General features: G+C 34.6%; 1 protein-coding gene across 3 annotated transcripts; it reads left to right on the top strand.

Annotated features, from left to right (window-relative positions):
* The first annotated feature begins 5,480 nt into the window (after positions 1-5,480).
* On the top strand, positions 5,481-18,840 carry LOC132733276 (uncharacterized). Of its 3 annotated transcripts, none has more exons than XM_060719885.1 (2): positions 5,481-5,758; positions 17,785-18,840. In XM_060719885.1, the coding sequence occupies exon 2, from the start codon at positions 17,794-17,796 to the stop codon at positions 18,490-18,492; it is 699 nt and encodes a 232-aa protein (XP_060575868.1). In that variant the 5' UTR covers positions 5,481-5,758; positions 17,785-17,793; the 3' UTR covers positions 18,493-18,840. The 3 variants fall into 3 exon arrangements, with proteins under 3 accessions (XP_060575868.1, XP_060575870.1, XP_060575869.1); XM_060719887.1 differs by lacking the exon at positions 5,481-5,758 and adding an exon at positions 7,664-7,760; XM_060719886.1 differs by lacking the exon at positions 5,481-5,758 and adding an exon at positions 17,163-17,314.
* The last annotated feature ends 204 nt before the right edge of the window (positions 18,841-19,044 follow it).

Here is a 19,044-nt window from a genome sequence, read left to right as displayed (position 1 = left end):
AAGGTTTTAATGTCAGCACAGACCGTCACTTCGCATTTGAGCCTTGCTGGCACTTTTATCAAGCCCGAAGGTAACCCCGTTAATTGCCTCCGTCACATGACTAATTAATTAATGATCTATGTTGTTGCAAAAATAATAATGAAAATAAAAAGATAAAGTGTCAGGGTTCCATCCCTCAACAGTCTTAAAATAATATGGGCAAGTGAATTCAAGTATTATAAGTTAACATAGTATTAACATTATGTAAAACACGTCAAAGTCAAGGAAAATTATCAAAACAATAATTTTAAGTTATGAATTTGATTAGACCTAAACTTTACTGAGGACGGTAAATCATGCATGAGCCTAAAACACACTTAAATCGACCATACGGATTGAACCTATATTACCAGCCCCACCCCGCCTGTTTTTATTGTATTTTTGGGACTTTTGATAATGTCAATTTCTTGACCAACATGCAGGCCCGGGCCTACATGGCCTAATAGTATTTACGTCACTGGCAGTGTAAATTGCTTTCTTTTTTCGTTCCTTAATTGTTTATTCGTCAATTCGTTAGTTTACGTTCTTTCATTCCTTCTTTCGTTCGTTCATTCGTGTGTTTTTTTCTTACAGTCTCCCCACAGATTGACAATAAGACAATCATTTCAGAAGTTGGAGCTTTTATATACATGTACTTAGTCACAACATACATCTGGGCAAACAAATTGAATTAACCCAAAATGACTGACAAATAAGTACATGTCAGTTATTCCAAATTCAAGATATTTCACAATCATTTTCTCTTCTTATTAACAGATCTGGGAATGAGACAATAGACAAGATAGCCAATCGTGCGGATTGAAATATAAGCTTCGTAAGACACTGCTGGTTTTCCTGAGATGATGATTCTGTTATTTAATTGACCAACTCGTACAAACAAAACCAAGGAACTGCCTACAATGATAGATTATAAATATACGTACGACGACTTTACTTGTAATAGTCTTGAACCTTATTTGCCTCTACATGTTATTAAGAATCATTAATTAATATTTTCATCTGAACAGATTTTATCATTTTAAATTATACCATGCAATTATGCAAAGCATGTAGTTCAAATCCATTAAAGATTATTTGAACTACTGAAGTGGTCTGGTATTTAACCAACATGTACACAATATGTATTTGGATGATATAACATGTACACAAAATCTTGTAACCCTTATACCCAATGGGGCCTTTGTGCGCAAGTCTAGTCAGGGTCTATACTGTTGCTGACTGTAAGTCACTGTACACTGTAAGTAGTAATGATGGTAGTTTAACCTCGGGATCACTGCATAAGTAACTTTCAATTCACCACAGTGCACAATGACAGTAGTTTACCCTCGGGACCACTGCAGTAACCAACTTTGAAATTCACCAGTGCAAACATGACAGTAGTTTACCCTCGGGACCACTGCAGTAACCAACTTTTGAATTCACCAAGTGCACATGACAGTAGTTTTTACCCTCGGGATCACTGCAGTAACCAACTTTGAATTCACCAGTGCACATGTCAGTAGTTTACCCTCGGACCACTGCAGTAAACCAACTTTGAATTCACCAGTTGCACATGACAGTAGTTTACCCCGGGACCACTGCAGTCACCAACTTTGAATTCACCAGTGCACATGACAGTAGTTTACCCTCGGGATCACTGCAGTAAATAACTTTGAATTCACCAGTGCACAAGTCAGTAGTTAACCCTCGGGATCACTGCAGTAAATAACTTTCACTTCACCAGTGCACATGTCAGTAGTTTATCCCCGGGACCACTGCAGTAACCAACTTTGAATTCACCAGTGCACATGACAGTAGTTTACCCTCGGGATCACTGCAGTAAATAACTTTGAATTCACCAGTGCACAGGTCAGTAGTTAACCCTCGGGATCACTGCAGTAAATAACTTTTAATTCACCAGTGCACATGTCAGTACTTTATCCCGGGACCACTGCAGTAACCAACTTTGAATTCACCAGTGCACATGACAGTAGTTTACCCTCGGGATCACTGCAGTAACCAACTTTGAATTCACCAGTGCACATGTCAGTAGTTTACCCCCGAGACCACTGCAGTAACCAACTTTGAATTCACCAGTGCACAAGTCAGTAGTTTACCCTCGGGGCCACTGCAGTAACCAACTTTGAATTCACCAGTGCACATGTCAGTAGTTTACCCCCCGGGACCACTGCAGTAACCAACTTTGAATTCACCAGTGCACATGACAGTAGTTTTACCCTCGGGATCACTGCAGTAAATAACTTTGAATTCACCAGTGCACAGGTCAGTAGTTAACCCTCGGGATCACTGCAGTAAATAACTTTCAATTCACCAGTGCACATGTCAGTAGTTTATCCACGGGACCACTGCAGTAACCAACTTTGAATTCACCAGTGCAAATGACAGTAGTTTACCCTCGGGGGATCACTGCAGTAAATAACTTTGAATTCACCAGTGTACAGGTCAGTAGTTAACCCTCGGTATCACTGCAGTAAATAACTTTCAATTCACCAGTGCACATGTCAGTAGTTTATCCCCGGGACCACTGCAGTAACCAACTTTGATTTCACCAGTGCACATGACAGTAGTTTACCCTCGGGATCACTGCAGTAAATAACTTTGAATTCACCAGTGCACATGACAGTTGTTTACCCTCGGGATCACTGCAGTAAATAACTTTGAATTCACCAGTGCACATGACAGTAGTTTACCATCGGGATCACTGCAGTAAATAACTTTCAATTCACCAGTGCACATGACAGTAGTTTACCCTCGGGATCACTGCAGTAAATAACTTTCAATTCATCAGTGCACAGGTCAGAAGTTAACCCTCGGGACCACTGCAGTAAGCAACTTTCAATTCACCAGTGCACAGGTCAGTAGTTTACCCTTGGGACCAACGCAGTTACCAATTTGAATTAACCAGTGTATAGGTCAGTAGTTTACCCTCGGGATCACTGCAGTAAGCAACTTTGAATTCACCAGTGCACAGGTCAGTAGTTTACCCTCGGGACCACTGCAGAAAGCAACTTTCAATTCATCAGTGCACATGTCAGAGTTTACACTCGGGATATCACTACAGTACGCAATTTAAATTCACCCGTGCACAAATCTGTAGTTTACCCTCGGGATCATTGTAGTAAGCAACCTTGAATTAACCGTGCACAAGTCAGTAGTTTACCCTCGGGATCACTGCAGTAAGCAACTTTCAATTCACCAGTGCACAAGTCAGTAGTTTAACCTCGGGATCACTGCAGTAGGCAACTTTCAATTCACCAGTGCACAAGTCAGTAGTTTACCCTCGGGATCACTGCAGTAACCAACTTTCAATTCACCAGTGCACATGTCAGTAGTTTAACCTCGGGATCACTGCAGTAAGCAACTTTCAATTCACCAGTGCACATGTCAGTAGTTTACCCTCGGGATCACTGCAGTAAGTAACTTTCAATTCACCAGTGCACATGACAGTAGTTTACCCTCGGGACCACTGCAGTAAGCAACTTTCAATTCACCGGTGCACAAGTCAGTAGTTTACCCTCGGGATCACTGCAGTAAGCAACTTTCAATTCACCAGTGCACATGTCAGTAGTTTAACCTCGGGATCACTGCAGTAAGTAACTTTCAATTCACCAGTGCAAAAGTCAGTAAGTTTACCGTCGGGATCACTGCAGTAAGCAACTTTCAATTCACCAGTGCACATGTCAGTAGTTTACCCTCGGGATCACTGCAGTAAGTAACTTTCAATTCACCAGTGCACATGTCATTAGTTTACCCTCGGATCACTGCAGTAAGTAACTTTCAATTCACCAGTGCATAAGTCAGTAGTTTACCCTCGGGATCACTGCAGTAAGCAACTTTCAATTCACCAGTGCACATGTCAGTAGTTTAACATCGGGATCACTGCAGTAGGCAACTTTCAATTCACCAGTGCACATGTCAGTAGTTTACCCTCGGGATCAACACTGTGCTCAACTTTGAATTCACCAGTGCACAGGTCAGCCACAACATCGATATCGTTCCTGGACAAGCTGAAAAGTAGTTTACCGGTATATGGTCTAGTACGTGCCTTCACTTTTGCACGAAACTGACATGACGCGAATGATCGTAGAAAGGATCAAGACCTGAACCGTCCAGAAACCGAACTCGGGTTGCCCAATTCACAGTCCAACCTACCAATTGAGCTTACCGGATTTAAGGGTTAAGGGTGAAACATATATATATGTACTGCTATATACTACTAGACACGCACGCTGTTTATATGGTTGTTATAGACAATAACTAAACTTTTTGATTAAAACAAAAATAATTGATACATATAAATCTCTTAAGAATTCCTAGTAACTATTTCATAATATTTAAAATGAATGCTTTTTAAAATGATGAAACTGCATGTTATTTACATCAATGTTTTCTTAAATATATCAAGCATTTGCTTCTTCATTATGTCAATCCAGTTTATCCCCCTTTAATTCAAAAAAATTGTGGGGTTTTTTTTTAGTTTTCATTTTTTTCTTTTTTTGAAAATCACTTTTACAAGTGGAATGGAATTTTTTAAAACCTTGTCGCCGTGTTGGAAGGTAAAATCAATTTTTATAACATTAGCGTTGACGTTGTAAAATCCGTTTTCGAACAATAGTAATATATTGATTGAATTATCATAAGATTAAATAGAGTTAAAAACAGCCTTTTAACTTTATTGAGTACTTTACTCAAAACCCTATATTTGGTACAGAAAAGAAGAAAGAAGTAAACCCATTAAAAATGTATTTATAAAACGATATTAATTTGAAATATATAACCCGATCAGAACGGTTTATAATACTAAAAAGATTTTGACAGGTTATATGGCCCTATACAAAAAAGGCCCCCCTGTTTGGAAATATAACCCTCACCTTGCGGCTCGGGTTATATTGCATCCAATCGTTTATATACGAAGCTATTTTGGATGGAGTAGTGGTGGTTCGAACTGGTGAATGTAGGGTTTGGAGAATGACAATGAAGTGATATTTGAGGTATATATGGGGCTTGATGGCGAGGTAAAAATAAAGGACACACCAATTAACTGATGTGAAACTGTCCCGTGAGGATGACAGTATTTCATATCGAGTAGCATATCCATATATATATAACACTACTCAAGGTCTTATCTCAACTGTAATCTGTTTAAACCTTTTATGTTCATATGTCGCTTCAACTACAAAAATATCTCTTTGACAAGATATTGATATATAGAGAGTGAGAATGATTAATGCACAATACAAACATTTTTTATAACAATGTGATTTAAATGCGGAATGAAACTCAAAACCCGCTTCTTTCATCTAGAAATTGCCCATTGAATCTGACGGTTTACACATACTCCGTTTATAATCGAGAATTCCATTGATTGTTGAATCTAACCATGGTAAAAAGTGACAATTAAATGGTTTTCAAACATATTGAAAGTACAAACTCGTGACAGCTTGAATATCCTCTTTTAATTGCGGTAATAAATTGTCGGCCCCGGGAGAGCCGTATATAGCTTCACCATTCGTGTGATAACCTTTTTCACATCAATTCAAATACATATGATAAATTTCGAAAAGGAATTAACAGTAACTGTGAAAATAAATAAAGATAAAAGTTGTGTAATGTATACAACGTTCATATATTAAATATTTGTTTTCTTCAAATGATATTTTGAATTTTATTGGAGTTGTTATTGCGTTGTGCGCGAGATGAGTGGGTTATAACTAAATAGGTAAGACTTCGTTGTAATTTCTCGTTACTTTAAATTAATCGATGTATTTAGGTATCAAATGGGGGGGGGGGGGTCACAATCTTTTCCAGATGGAATTGTTTCAAAACCTTAAACTCATTATTAATTTGGTGTTTTATTTAAATCTTAATTACGAAACGTTTCCTAAAATTTAGGTATCAATGAAAAGTTAATAATTAGATCTATATAAGACCACAGTGATTACAAGTACAAAATGAAAAATCAACGTCACGTTCAAAGAGAGTCACAGTCTTCAAATCTGAGTAAAACTTCGGTATAACTCCTTTCTTTCCGTGTTTCATTAAAATAAAGGAACATTTCCAACAACAACAAAAATCGTCAATTCAACGCAGTCCAAATAAATGTTAGAAATGAAAAATCACAGTGTTTTCAATGACTTATAAATTTGTATTGTTTAAATATACACAAAGACAAACGATGTTTCAAGTTTACTTAAATAATACAAAAAGGTCGAACCGTTAGTTTTTTTTACAATATTATCGTGGGCCGACCCTCGAAAAATGTGATCATTTTTTGTTTGTGTGTTTTTTGTTGTTGTTTTTTTGTTGTTGTTTTTTTGTGTGAAAATCAAAGACCTTCCCTCGATTTCAAACACATGTTTAACAGTATTTATCTTCATTAAAAGATCTACATTTGGCCAATTTATAACATTATTATGTGTGTCAATATCAAGGTTACACTTTTTGGTAATTCAAACTATCTTATAACCTTGTAGGAGTGTAAATTGGCCATAGTTCAGATGTCAAATAAAATGTGTCACGTTAAATGAAAAGAATATGTTTAGAAAGCATTCTACCAACATTAAAATGATCATGTTTACTTTTGTTTCTTTAAAGCTGCATGTCCCCGGATGAGCCGAAATATTTCAAGAAAATTAAATTTGAGAAAAATGTGCTAAAATTTTAAGAAAAGTAAAATGTTTCAAGATTCAAGTAATGATTTAAATGTTATATGCGATAAATGGCTGTTTTTTGGTATTTATCACCATATTTCTACTGCGTTACTTGCTCAGTAAGGGGTAATTTTGCTTATTTTGACATCTTTTTGGTAGTCTATCTGGATTGCAAGAGCTGTTTACAAGGTGTAAATTATTTTCTTTGTTCACTTCACAATATTTTACTTTTAAATACAATTTAAAAATTTTCATGGAAATTAGCATGAATCTTGAGGCATGCTGCTTTAATACATAACTCTCATGCACATTTCAATGATTTTGATAATGCCCTAAATCAGACATTTTGTCATGTATGATGTCTATCAAAAGTTCTCGTGCTGATTAACACAATTACACGAAAGACTGGTTCATAAAAACATTATAATGGATTTTCAAAAGAATTCTTTAAGGAGAAACTTTAAAATTGGAGCGCGGATGAATAGCAGATAAATAACTTTTGTTTGTTAAGCGGTACGCCTTCAAATTATATTCAGAATTTCGTTAGATTAATTTGATTTTTACCATGCATGCGTATTCACGAGTTCAGACGGTATTGAATTAACATATTATACAAAAGGATTACAAAATTGTCGTATGTACGACATCCATTCTTTATCAAATATCACCGAAAGTTATCGATATTTTCTTGTTTGCGAAATGGATTTTTGCACTATTATTGCGGCATTTAAAAATTCTGTTTTTTTTAAAAAAGGCCCTTAATTTATTTTATTTTTTATTTCGAAAAAGGGTGGTTTATTAAAGCTAGGCCAGTTGGGACAGTAGGGAGAAGATAAATATTTTGTGGTTGTGAAAGGCATATTGTTACGGCGTTTCCAAGGCAAAACATGTTTTTTACAGCATTTTTTGTACCATGCATTGATTTCCTCTATTTGCATAATGAACATGCCCTATTTTGAATTTGGATAAGTCCAATTATTATCTTAAAGACGTTTGTATACTTACCCTGGTTATAGTATAGCTGTAGAGAGTAACCTGATTCTGAAGTGATGGATTAGGCAAAAATCTATGGTACGTTTCAATCTCATTATTATTATTATTATTCTTTTTTGTATTTATTTACATTTCTTACATAGTCGTGAACATATTTTGTCGTGACGTCATTTGCGTTACAGTATATAAACAGCGTAAAGACTCACAGAATGTTAACGTGACACGGTAAGCGCGTCAATGCAAAAATATTTCATTTTACTGTAAACTGTTCTTATTTTGGATTTATGATAATAAGAATATTCTAATTCGTGTATGTTCATTAAACTTATCAAATAGCCGTAGCCTCGCAGAATGAAATTTTATTCAATTCGTTCAGTAAATTCAGTATTGAACTTATAAGTACATTCTTTCAATATCATCTTGTTTAATTCATTGTAATAATAATAATAATAATTAATAATAATAATAATAATAATAATAATAATAAATAATAATAATAATAAAATCAACAACAAACAATAATAATAATAAGTATTTAATGCAGCTGGGCTATGACCTAGATGTTTAAGCGTCTGCCTTTTAACCATTCATCCCCTAATAGGGTCACGGCTCGGCTAGATATGAGTGCTTTTCAGCTCTCGGAATCGAAGTAGAGAGTGATTCAAATGAATTTGAAAGCTTTCACCGTAACCGAGCTGAAATAAACACATGAACTATAGCTAGACACATAGATGGGGTCTTTAAACTTGTCACAATAAAACCGCGCCATTAACTGTCTTTTATGTTACAAAACATGCATTTGAAGTGACTTGAGGATTTGGGAAATTCATATGGTGTCTTACATAGGAACTCTGGAACAGGACCGCATATTGCGGCGCATAAATCCGAATCCGTACCGGCTTTACATATTGTTTGTCCGACCTTTGAATATCTTTTCATATTATGCGAGTGGGTGGTCTTTAATTATCTAATCTCAATTTCAATATAATCTGCTAATTTAAAAATCAGTCAAATTTACGGTATATTGAAAAAAGAAAAGGAGTGACATCCGCCATTTGCCGCAACGTTCGGCGTAAGTTATTCCCCTTGATATGCTTGATTTTTGTTTTTTAATTTTTTTTAGGTAATGAATACCAGATGAGTGCCTAAAATATTTATCTATGGATCTGTATGTTTTAATATTCCCTTTTTCAGTTAGGCAAATCAGTTGGAACCATATTACAAAAGTGTCTGTTTTCTCCATGTTAACAAATCAAAACACGAATACTCCCGTTATAATGCCGCCTATACATGTCAACACGTATAAACAATAAACCGTTAACGTTATATCCGGACGATACCTGATAGTTGACAAAAATAACGGGAACAAAATTCTGAAAAAATAGTAATCAATTGTAGCCAAAGGGGATAAACTCATGCCGAAAACGTTGCGGCAAATGGCGGATGTCACTCCTTGTCTTTTTTATAATACCGTAAAATTTGACCAGTTTTAAAAGAGACAGATTGGGTTCAATTGATAATATATTTTTTGAGTCCATACACTCGGATAATACTAAAAGATATTTAGATGTAGCAGAAACGTTTTTAATCAAAGGGCTGCAAGCTCTGTGGTATTTTCTGATCTTTGCAATCTAAATCGTACTGTATATCTGTATGTGTTTTCATGTATAAGTTTATTTTTATGTACTATAATTCATCTTGCAGGGCACCAGAGTTTGATACATACGGAATTTTGCATAACTAGAGTTGCATCAAAAAAATCATTTATGTTCATTTTTTTATGATAGCCACACTTTATCCTTGCATATCGTGGCTATTTCCTTAACAAAGACACTAAAAAAAGAATTTAAAAAAATGTTGACTCGACTGGGATTGAACTCCAGACCTCTCACTCACAAAACGAGCGCGTAACCCCTGCACCACGGAGAAGTTTTTAAAACAAAGGCTGAATAAAATCAAGTCATTCTAAATTAGAATTTCCATTGCATTTCGGGTAAGGGTAAATTCGAGGTATTTTGTTCAGGGTAATCCTGTTGTTTAAAATTGAAGTAAATAATTTAGCAAAAATCTCCTCGCCCAAACAGTCCAACATGTAGAAACTATATATTCAACAACTCGGCAGTCAGATTTATTTGTGTAGTACTTGGTAATCGACATCGCTAAAAAATAGCATTTTCATTGATTAAAAATCATATTCATCCGCGTAATTTGTGAGTGGTGCATTTATTGACAATTTTATAAGCAACGCTACTTTTAAAGTTTGAATGTGTAGTAATTTGTTGGAACTTGTAACAAAAAATTGTTTTTTCTTTTAAATTGCTGGTTTTGAGTGAGAACTACTTTGCGTTGTTAGTTCTGTAAGGAAATTTTTGTGTTAGACCGTGGGATGTTCGCTATGTATTTTTTACTGATCTGCGATGCAGAAAAAATACAAAAAAACCGTTACATGATCGAAAATATGCGCCGCAATCTACGGTCCCGTTCTCGAGTTCCTATGGGTGTCTTACTAACAAATCGAAACAAAAAATATAATTTGTAAAAAAAAGTAAAAAAAGTAAATGGATTTTAATAAAGTTCGCCGAGCTAAGTGTTTAGTTAATTGCATGTCGGCGCCAGTGAGTGATGGATCAATTGCAGTCACTTCCGGTAGGAATAGACAGATATCACTTGAAAATAACTTCACCGGAAACTAGCGCGTTCTCTGATTTTAATTAAAACGGGCAAAATCAATCCGAGGCAATAGTTTGACATTGATTTTTCCTTCAATTTAATGAATTAATGCTATGCAGTTACCTTAGCGGAATTTTATTACCTGTAAAATTCGAACATATTTTATATCGCAGTTTATATCGCCTTTTAAATTGAATTAGCTATTATTGAAATGGGACAAAACATGAAGGGGAATGTTTTCCTATATAAATGACATTTTCAGGTCAATATACAGCCATCTTGACAAATGCTTTGCAAAAATCTTCTTTGGTACAATTTTCTTTGGTTTACGAAGCATTATGTAGATTTTGACAATTAAAGTGGGATGACGAGGAAGGTGCGTGAGCTTTGGCTTATACTCCGTGGAAATTGCATGGAGGTTAATTATCATCACTTTGTGCTTCAAAATTAAACATGGTGACATGTAAGGGGTGTGTACATAGTACTATAATGGGAAGATAACCCGTCATTAAGGAATCGCCTCCTGAAGAGCTCAATTGGTAGAGCGTTGGACTGTCAATCGGGCGACTGCACACCGTACAATCAAATGGGCAGACAGCTGTTCCAGCGTCCACAGCTGTACCAGTATATACATGTCGGCGCGGGGAATACAATTGACGTACGATAAGTAATCATCTATTTTTAACATGTCCAAACTGTGTTCGAGAAAATCAATGTTATGGATTCATAGTCAACATCCAAAGAAGCATGCTAACAAATTTCTGGCCCTGTGCAAGCTTTACTTCACATGAATTTTGATTGAAAATAACCACTCTTTCCGATGAGATGCGGTATTTTTAGTTTGAAGTCACAAAAACTTATATTTTCTCATGATAATCAATCATTTTTTCATACGATTCGTAAACGTCACCATTTTGTCATTAAATATTCCAAACCATACCTCCAAAAAAGTTTTTCTGTTAAAGTTATAAGGTATTTAAGTTTGTGTGTCATCAAAATTTTAGTAACGTCATCAGCTGTTCGCCTCTTTTTAATGATAACATCGACAGCAATTCATCGGCAAGGACGAATAACGCTGAAAGCTGTTCAAAGAAAAAGTACATGTATTAACAACAGCGCTTTTGTCCTACAGTAACTAGGAAAGAGTAAAACTTTTTTGTTAATTTAGAATGTTACTTTATTCACGATACTTTCTAATTATATTATTTTTATTATTACTTTCTATTATTTGTTATAATGTATATATTATATATATTATATATGTATATACTGGTACAGCTGTGGACGCTGGAACAGCTGTCTGCCCATTTGATTGTACGGTGTGCAGTCGCCCGATTGACAGTCCAACGTATATAGTTTTGGGTAATAATATATGAATCCAAAACTATACATTTAAAAAGAACATTTTTTTTGCAAATTTTTAAGCAATCACTAAAATTTCAAATTCAAAATAAGGTTGTCTAAACATATAATTAGAAAATAATGAAAACAAAGATCAACAACACGCCCGTTTAACTCACAACGAGGGAAACTTTTATATTGTCAAAAACTTCATCCGTCTCTGATAGGTTTTACCAAAGAACAACTTTATAACACGGCAACACTTTAGTTATGAAATAAAACTTGATATTAAGAGTATAAAACTCGATTGGTGGCATATAATGTTCTAATATTTGGACCTACACATCTACCGCCCTTACCCTTAAAATTTTATCGCATTTTTGTAATAATTCAATTTTTCATTTTTGAGGAAAAAGTGTAGGCACGTGCCTACAGTGCCTATAGGAAGCTACGCCACTGAGTCAGCTATAATATTTAAGTTCGGCAGGCCTGAGTGATTGATTAATTACAATTAATACACTTGTTACTATATATAGTAACAAAATTGCCTATGATTTCAACTGATTATGAGTGTCACGTGACCTATTATGAGTTTGCGGCCCGGGGCCGAGAACTAGTTATCAGCCCGCAGAACATGTACACGTTCACAAACTGAAACAATGACGTCATATTTTACGTCATCAAACAGTTAACTGTAAAAGTGAAAGTAGGTTGTCAGCACGAATCGCTTTATTTTAATTATGAGAGCTTTTAAAAGCGTATTTAGTACAAACACACTTTTGTTACTATTGAAATTTGAAGAAATAATACGACAAATTCATTCCGAAAAAAAATGAAAATAAAACTAGAACTAGATTCTACTGCTTTGAACACACAAACAGTAGACTCTAAACATCTCTGTACAGAGCAGTAGAAGAGTAGATCTACTGTAGACAAGAATTTCAACGAAAGAACTTCACAGTATTTGTTGTTTTTTTTCTTTTTAAAAAAAATGCTACTATTAGATCTACCAAGTGTATTAAAGACATTAATACACGTCAGAGTAGGGCCGGAAGGTGATAATCGGCCCTGAATGAATAATGGCCCTCGGGCTAAAGCCCTCGGGTCCATTATTCATTTTGCGGGCCGATTATCACCTTCCGGCCCTCTCCTGCCGTGTATTAACCTCTTAATAATTTAATCTACAACGCAAGAAAAAAAATGTCATCGATCATACTAAAAGAAAGAGAACTGACAAAAATATGTTCGGAGAAGTAAGTTTTTTTTAAATTAAAGTTCAATTTAAGATTTTATGTGCGTGTAAAAATTCGTATTTATGCCGTGCAAATATATATAATAATGCTTCCGACTGCCTTCTTAAATAGGGGGTAGCCTAATAGAAAATCATATGTAGGGTCGCGATCCGAGGTTTATTGAGGGAAATATACGCTTGTATTCAATATATTGTTTTATTATTGAAAGCATGAACCGAATCTACAAGGCTTTTAAGTATGATTGGCGCAAATTTCGAACATATCTCGTGCATATCTTTTAGTATTAGGTCGACCTCGACAATTTCCTTTCGTCAAGTATGACGAAAAGAGGCAAAAATGTTCTTTCAGAGTTTTTAGTTATTCAGATGTACACAGATCATATTTCGGTTATAGACTTTCTGGGGCCAGGCTAAGCTTCTAAGATGACGAGTGAAACCGAAAATCTATTATAGATCTGAAATACCCTTACATAATTATGACTTTGCTACAAGTGTTTGTTATTTTTCTATCTTTTTCATCTCGTTTTTTTGAATGACATGAAAAGCATTTTTCATACAAGTCCCTTTTTTAAAGTAAATACAGATTTACTAAAATAGATTAATCAGAAGTAAATTCATTGTAAGGCTAGTCAAGTACATATGAATTGTATTTTACTTGCATGATAAGGGCCATCGATGCGAAATATCTAAGTTAAAATCTGATTTATATATAAAAAAAAAACTGAATGTATTTGTGTAATTTACGATCTATCTAAAACTTCAGTCAATGTAAACTCCTTTTCGCAATATTATCAAAGTGATGCAAACCTAATCTATTCCTAAAGCAAATAAAAATGATTTAAAGTAAATATCTAAATGGTGTATATATAGATACTAAATTGCTATGAATGTGTTAAATCAATAATAGCCCGATAAACACGTCAATATTCTTCCGTATTGGTTTGTTACAGAATATTTCAAATCTGCATGACACGATTTTTCATTTATATTTTGTCGATCGCAGTTTGTCTTCTTCTTTTCGTAAAGATTTTCAACACATTATATTTTGAATGGATAACATAAACAAAGGCACCTTGGTGATTCTTAACTTGATATAGTTCTGAAGCAAATCTATTGATTAATTGGTTGGAGTAAAATATTAAAATTTGTTTGGGTTGGGGAAGGGGTGTTTGTTTTTTTGTTTATTTTGCCGACATGCGCACACTATAAACATCATGAGGGTTTTTCCCGAGAGACGTCAGGTACGAGCTGAAACATGCAACTGGTGACCTTTCGCCAGCTATATGGACAGCTTCCTAGCTCACGTGGAGTTCAAGGTCGGTGATCGACAAGGGATTGGAAACCAGCAGCCACGGAGGTTCTCACATAATTTTACATGTAAATGTTACAACTTAACCTGGATATGCATAAAAACATTGAATGATGATCAAACTTCAATTATTAAAATTCATATAATTGTTAGAAATGCCTTAGCAAATAACATGTTCCTCCAAATTTTAAGTAGGTAGCGCGTCCTGATGAGCTCAATTGGTAGAGCGTTGGACTGTCAATCGGGCGACTGCATGGGAGTCAATTCCCCAAACGATGCTTGTCATTTTCGGTGTGAATGATCATGAAATCCTTTCTACGGTCACTCGAATGTACCCTTGCTCTGGCATGTATAGATGTAACCAGGAATTCCTTGCCAATGTGAAGGCATAGTTTACTGGTAAACTGCTTTATAGCTTGTCCAGGCCTTAAGGTTATGAAACTTTCCCTGAATTCAGTCTCAAATTTCAGGATTTTCATTGGTCAGTATACATTTTGTGGCAGTTTTTGACCAATCAAATACCTGAGATCTGAGTTTGAGCTTAGATGATTTCTTTATTATCTTGGACCCTATATTGGTGCGGTGGCTGAACTGTGCTCTGGTGAATACAAGGTAGCGCGTTGCCGTGATACGGAGGGTAAACCAACAACACCAACACCATCGCTACCATAATTGTAAGATTTCATTGGCTTGCTACGTTGACATAGATCCCAAACCTTGTGTAAACTTTTGTAATTAGAAAAAATATAAAATACATTAAAGTTATTTATAGAAACGGGAATCTAAAGTACATGTTCTCATTCTAATATATAAACTAAGGACACGCCAGTCAAGTTTGTCAATAACGATTCGTATTCCACCGGTAACTCAAGCGTCAAAAAATCTTCTTTTTCCATCTGAAAAAGAAAACAATAAAAAAAGCCACAAAAAACAACAACAACAAAAAAGCACACCCACAGACACACAAAGACACAATTTTATTGAAAACTAACATATTCAAATGGAAGATCTTACAGATTTTTTTTCACAGAGAATTTTTCACCTTTTGTTTCCATTGAATTCTCGCGTCGAAGGGTCTCCCTTTTCCAGACTTTTTCTTTGTCAAATTTGTTTGACACAAGTTATCAACTGCAGTTCTACTTATGATCACTTTGACTTTAAAAGAGAGAAAAAAAACTAGCTTTGAGACTTTGCCTTGTTCATATTATCCGCTTGCAACACCTCGAGCTACTTCAATAAGACTTTCTCACGAAGTTGTCGGAGAAAACCGAGTTGTTACGATTGTATATTATCAATATTATCTTATTTATGCCATGCATATATGAAATAATAATGCTTCCGACTGCCTTCTTTAAATGCGGGTAGCCAAATAGAAAAACACATGTATGGTCGCGTTTCGGGGTTTATTGTAATTGTTTGAAAATGGAAATATACGATGGTGCATTAGATTTGTATTCAATATATTGTTTTATTACTGAAAGCATCAACCGAAACTACAATGCTTTCAGGTTTGATTGCCGAAACCAATCTCGTGCATATCTTTTAGCATTAGGCTGACCTCGACAATTTCATTTAATCAAGTATGACGAAAAGGACCGAAAATGTTCTTTCAGCGCTTTAAATTATTCAGATGTGCACAGATCATATTTCGGTTATAGACTTTCTGGGGCCAGGCTAAGCTTCTAAGATGACGAGTGAAACCGAAAATCTATTATAGATCTGAAATACCCTTACATAATTATGACTTTGCTACAAGTGTTTGTTATTTTTCTATCTTTTTCATCTCGTTTTTTTAATGACATGAAAAGCATTTTTCATACAAGTCCCTTTTTGAAAGTAAATACAGATTAACTAAAATAGATTAATCAGAAGTAAATTCATTGTAAGGCTAGTTAAGTACATATGAATTGTATTTTACTTGCATGATAAGGGCCATCAATGCGAAATATCTAAGTTAAAATCTGATTTATATATATAAAAAACTGAATGTATTTGTGTAATTTACGATCTATCTAAAACTTCAGTCAATGTAAACTCCTTTTCGCAATATTATCAAAGTGATGCAAACCTAATCTAAAGCTAAAGCAAATAAAAATGATTTAAAGTAAATAGTTAAATGGTGTATATATAGATACTAAATTGCTATGAATGTGTTAAATCAATAATATCCCGATAAACACGTCAATATTCTTCCGTATTTGTTTATTACAGAATATTTCAAATCTGCATGACACGATTTTTCATTTATATTTTGTCGATCGCAGTTTGTCTTCTTTTTTTTCGTAAATATTTTCAACACATTATATTTTGAATGGATAACATAAACAAAGGCACCTTGGTGATTCTTAACTTGATATAGTTCTGAAGCATACATATTGATTGATTGATTGGTTGGAGTAAAATATTAAAATCTGAACTGGTATAGATACACGATTCTCAATATTTGTTTTATTCCGACACTAAGATATGAAGCATTTATAAAAGGTGACATGGTAGGGGCAGGGGTTGGGGTGTGGATGAAGTAATGGGCAAAATCTTATTTTGTTTTAGGCACGAGTCAGTGGACGTGAAATTCATTATACTTGTATATCCTCTTAGATAAAACACTGAACAATCTCACTCAATGTGTATCAACATGCCATCGTGCGCTGAAATTCTCTTACAGACCGTTTCCCTATATAATCTTTACTTTTTCATTATGCTATAACATTTAAAAAATCGCTCTACATTTTTTAATTAAACCTTAAATGAAGTAGAGTTAGGTCCGACGATATCAGACAATCTATAAATGAATTAGTCCTCAAGTGGGTTTCAATAACAGAGCATGTTTGCACAGATTGTTTTGTGACAACGATGTTTTCTATTTGGTGTCTCATAAAGTTCAAATATTTCATATGATAAAATAATTGATAAACAAATACTATGACATGTACACATCGACCACATGTCAGTCAGATTTTTAAATTTCAAATTCATTTTGACTCGGAGATAATACCCAGGCTCTATCTGTGGGATGTAATTTTATAAAATAAATTTGAATTATGGGAATTTGTTAATTAAGTAAGTTTTCTATTTATGTATAATAACTGCCAGTTTGTAATGATTGTTATTAAAAGATTCTGACTGCAAGATTTGGAATGTGTGTTTAGGGTTTTTTACGTAGTACATTGTATTATATGTGTAGTACCTAAGGGACCTTAAACAGTAGATGCACTGTTCGCTATTCCGCCACTACATATTTTAAAATTTTCACTAAAATATTCAACATGGTATGGGGTTACACTCGTGTAAGGTAGAAAGTGCTAATTATATGTCACCAATTAATGGGATTTCGTTGCAGTTGTCAAATGGGTAGTGTTTTTTTTTAGAATAAACGTTTGGGAATGAACAAGAACTAGTGCATTTTAAACTATTGAACAAAACTAGATATAATGTAATATAATCAAACTGCTAAAAGGGTTAAAGGAAAAAGGGGAAAAGATCATAACTATTAAGAAGGGAAGTATAACGCATTATTTTGTACATTTCAGTGAATCAAAATGTCACGACCAACAGGAGGTAAGAACAATAGTTTGAAGCAACCGAAAGAAGAAATAAACATTAAATACATGCACAGACCTCCTCTGATAGCTCCGAATTATGGCAACCAGAAAAGATCACTGCTTCCTAAATCAAAAGTATCAAGAGTTCTTCTCTACGACAATGCAACACAAGAACATATGTTAGACATAAAACTGGCGCATATTAAGATCGAGAAGGAACGTATTAGTAGAATCATCAACTTGCATCAGCGTTCTTTTACAATGCGTATGAATAAAAGACAGCAGCAGATACTGGCACTAACCGCCGGAAGTAGGACTAAAACAAAAAGTAGTACTGCAAATGGTTCCAAGGTGGAAAATCCGCGTGAGCGCTCAAATGTGAGACCAAAGTCACTTCCAGTTCACATAACAAAGGAAGCAAGCAGTGAAGTTTTAACAAATGAAGATAATGAAAGCGACAATCTTGGTGGAATTAAGCTGCCAGCCATTGACAATGATAAACGTCACGTGATTTTCAAAGTGAAAGCAAAGTCGGGTAAAACGGAAGTTTACCATACAATAGACGATGACGGATTTTTGTCGGACTTATTACCGATGCACTCTTTTTACCCGAAACTTACTGATGACCCTAGATTTAGAAGTTTGCAAAATATTTTGGTGCCATCAGAGTTAGGAAATTCAAATGAATATTTCTGAAACTACTGTGTTTATTTCAGTTTTAAGAAGTGTGTTTAGATTCATTTAGAACTGTTTTTTTAAAGCAGCTATTGTATTTGTGTTTTGTTTTTTATAAAAGAAATATATCTCAGTAAACGAGTCTTCAATGAATCCATTAAAACTTTAAAGGTAATAGTAACTGACCCTTGGGCTGACGATGGTTTGGATCAACATTGATTTTGATAAAAGTAAATCTATCAGCATATCTATCTGTTACTGGGATTATTATCTAGTTCATTTTAAATCTACCATAACATTTAAAAAAGACATCGCACTGTTCAATCTGTACACTAAATGCAAACACGATTAAAATTTTTAATTTTAATATATTTTAAGATATGTCATTAATGTCCTTCTTTTCGTGTGATTTACTATCATCACATCAGAATTTTTCAAAGTTTCAAAACTTTAATTTACAAATTATAACTTACAACCCGTAAAATCACGTACAACATTAATTATTTCCACCAACAGAAATGGAATGTTTTGAAACTATAAAATACAAGCTAAAGGGAGGTAACGCGTACTTAA

This window comes from Ruditapes philippinarum, unplaced genomic scaffold, assembly GCF_026571515.1.
Source record: "Ruditapes philippinarum isolate M1 unplaced genomic scaffold, ASM2657151v2 ctg2634_1_1_1_1, whole genome shotgun sequence".
NCBI lineage: Eukaryota > Metazoa > Mollusca > Bivalvia > Venerida > Veneridae > Ruditapes > Ruditapes philippinarum.
This window is presented reverse-complemented; position numbering and strand designations above follow the sequence as displayed.

Bases quoted from the DNA above. Each gene is read 5' to 3' on its own strand.
- LOC132733276 (XM_060719885.1), top strand. From the start codon at position 17,794: ATGTCACGACCAACAGGAGGTAAGAACAATAGTTTGAAGCAACCGAAA.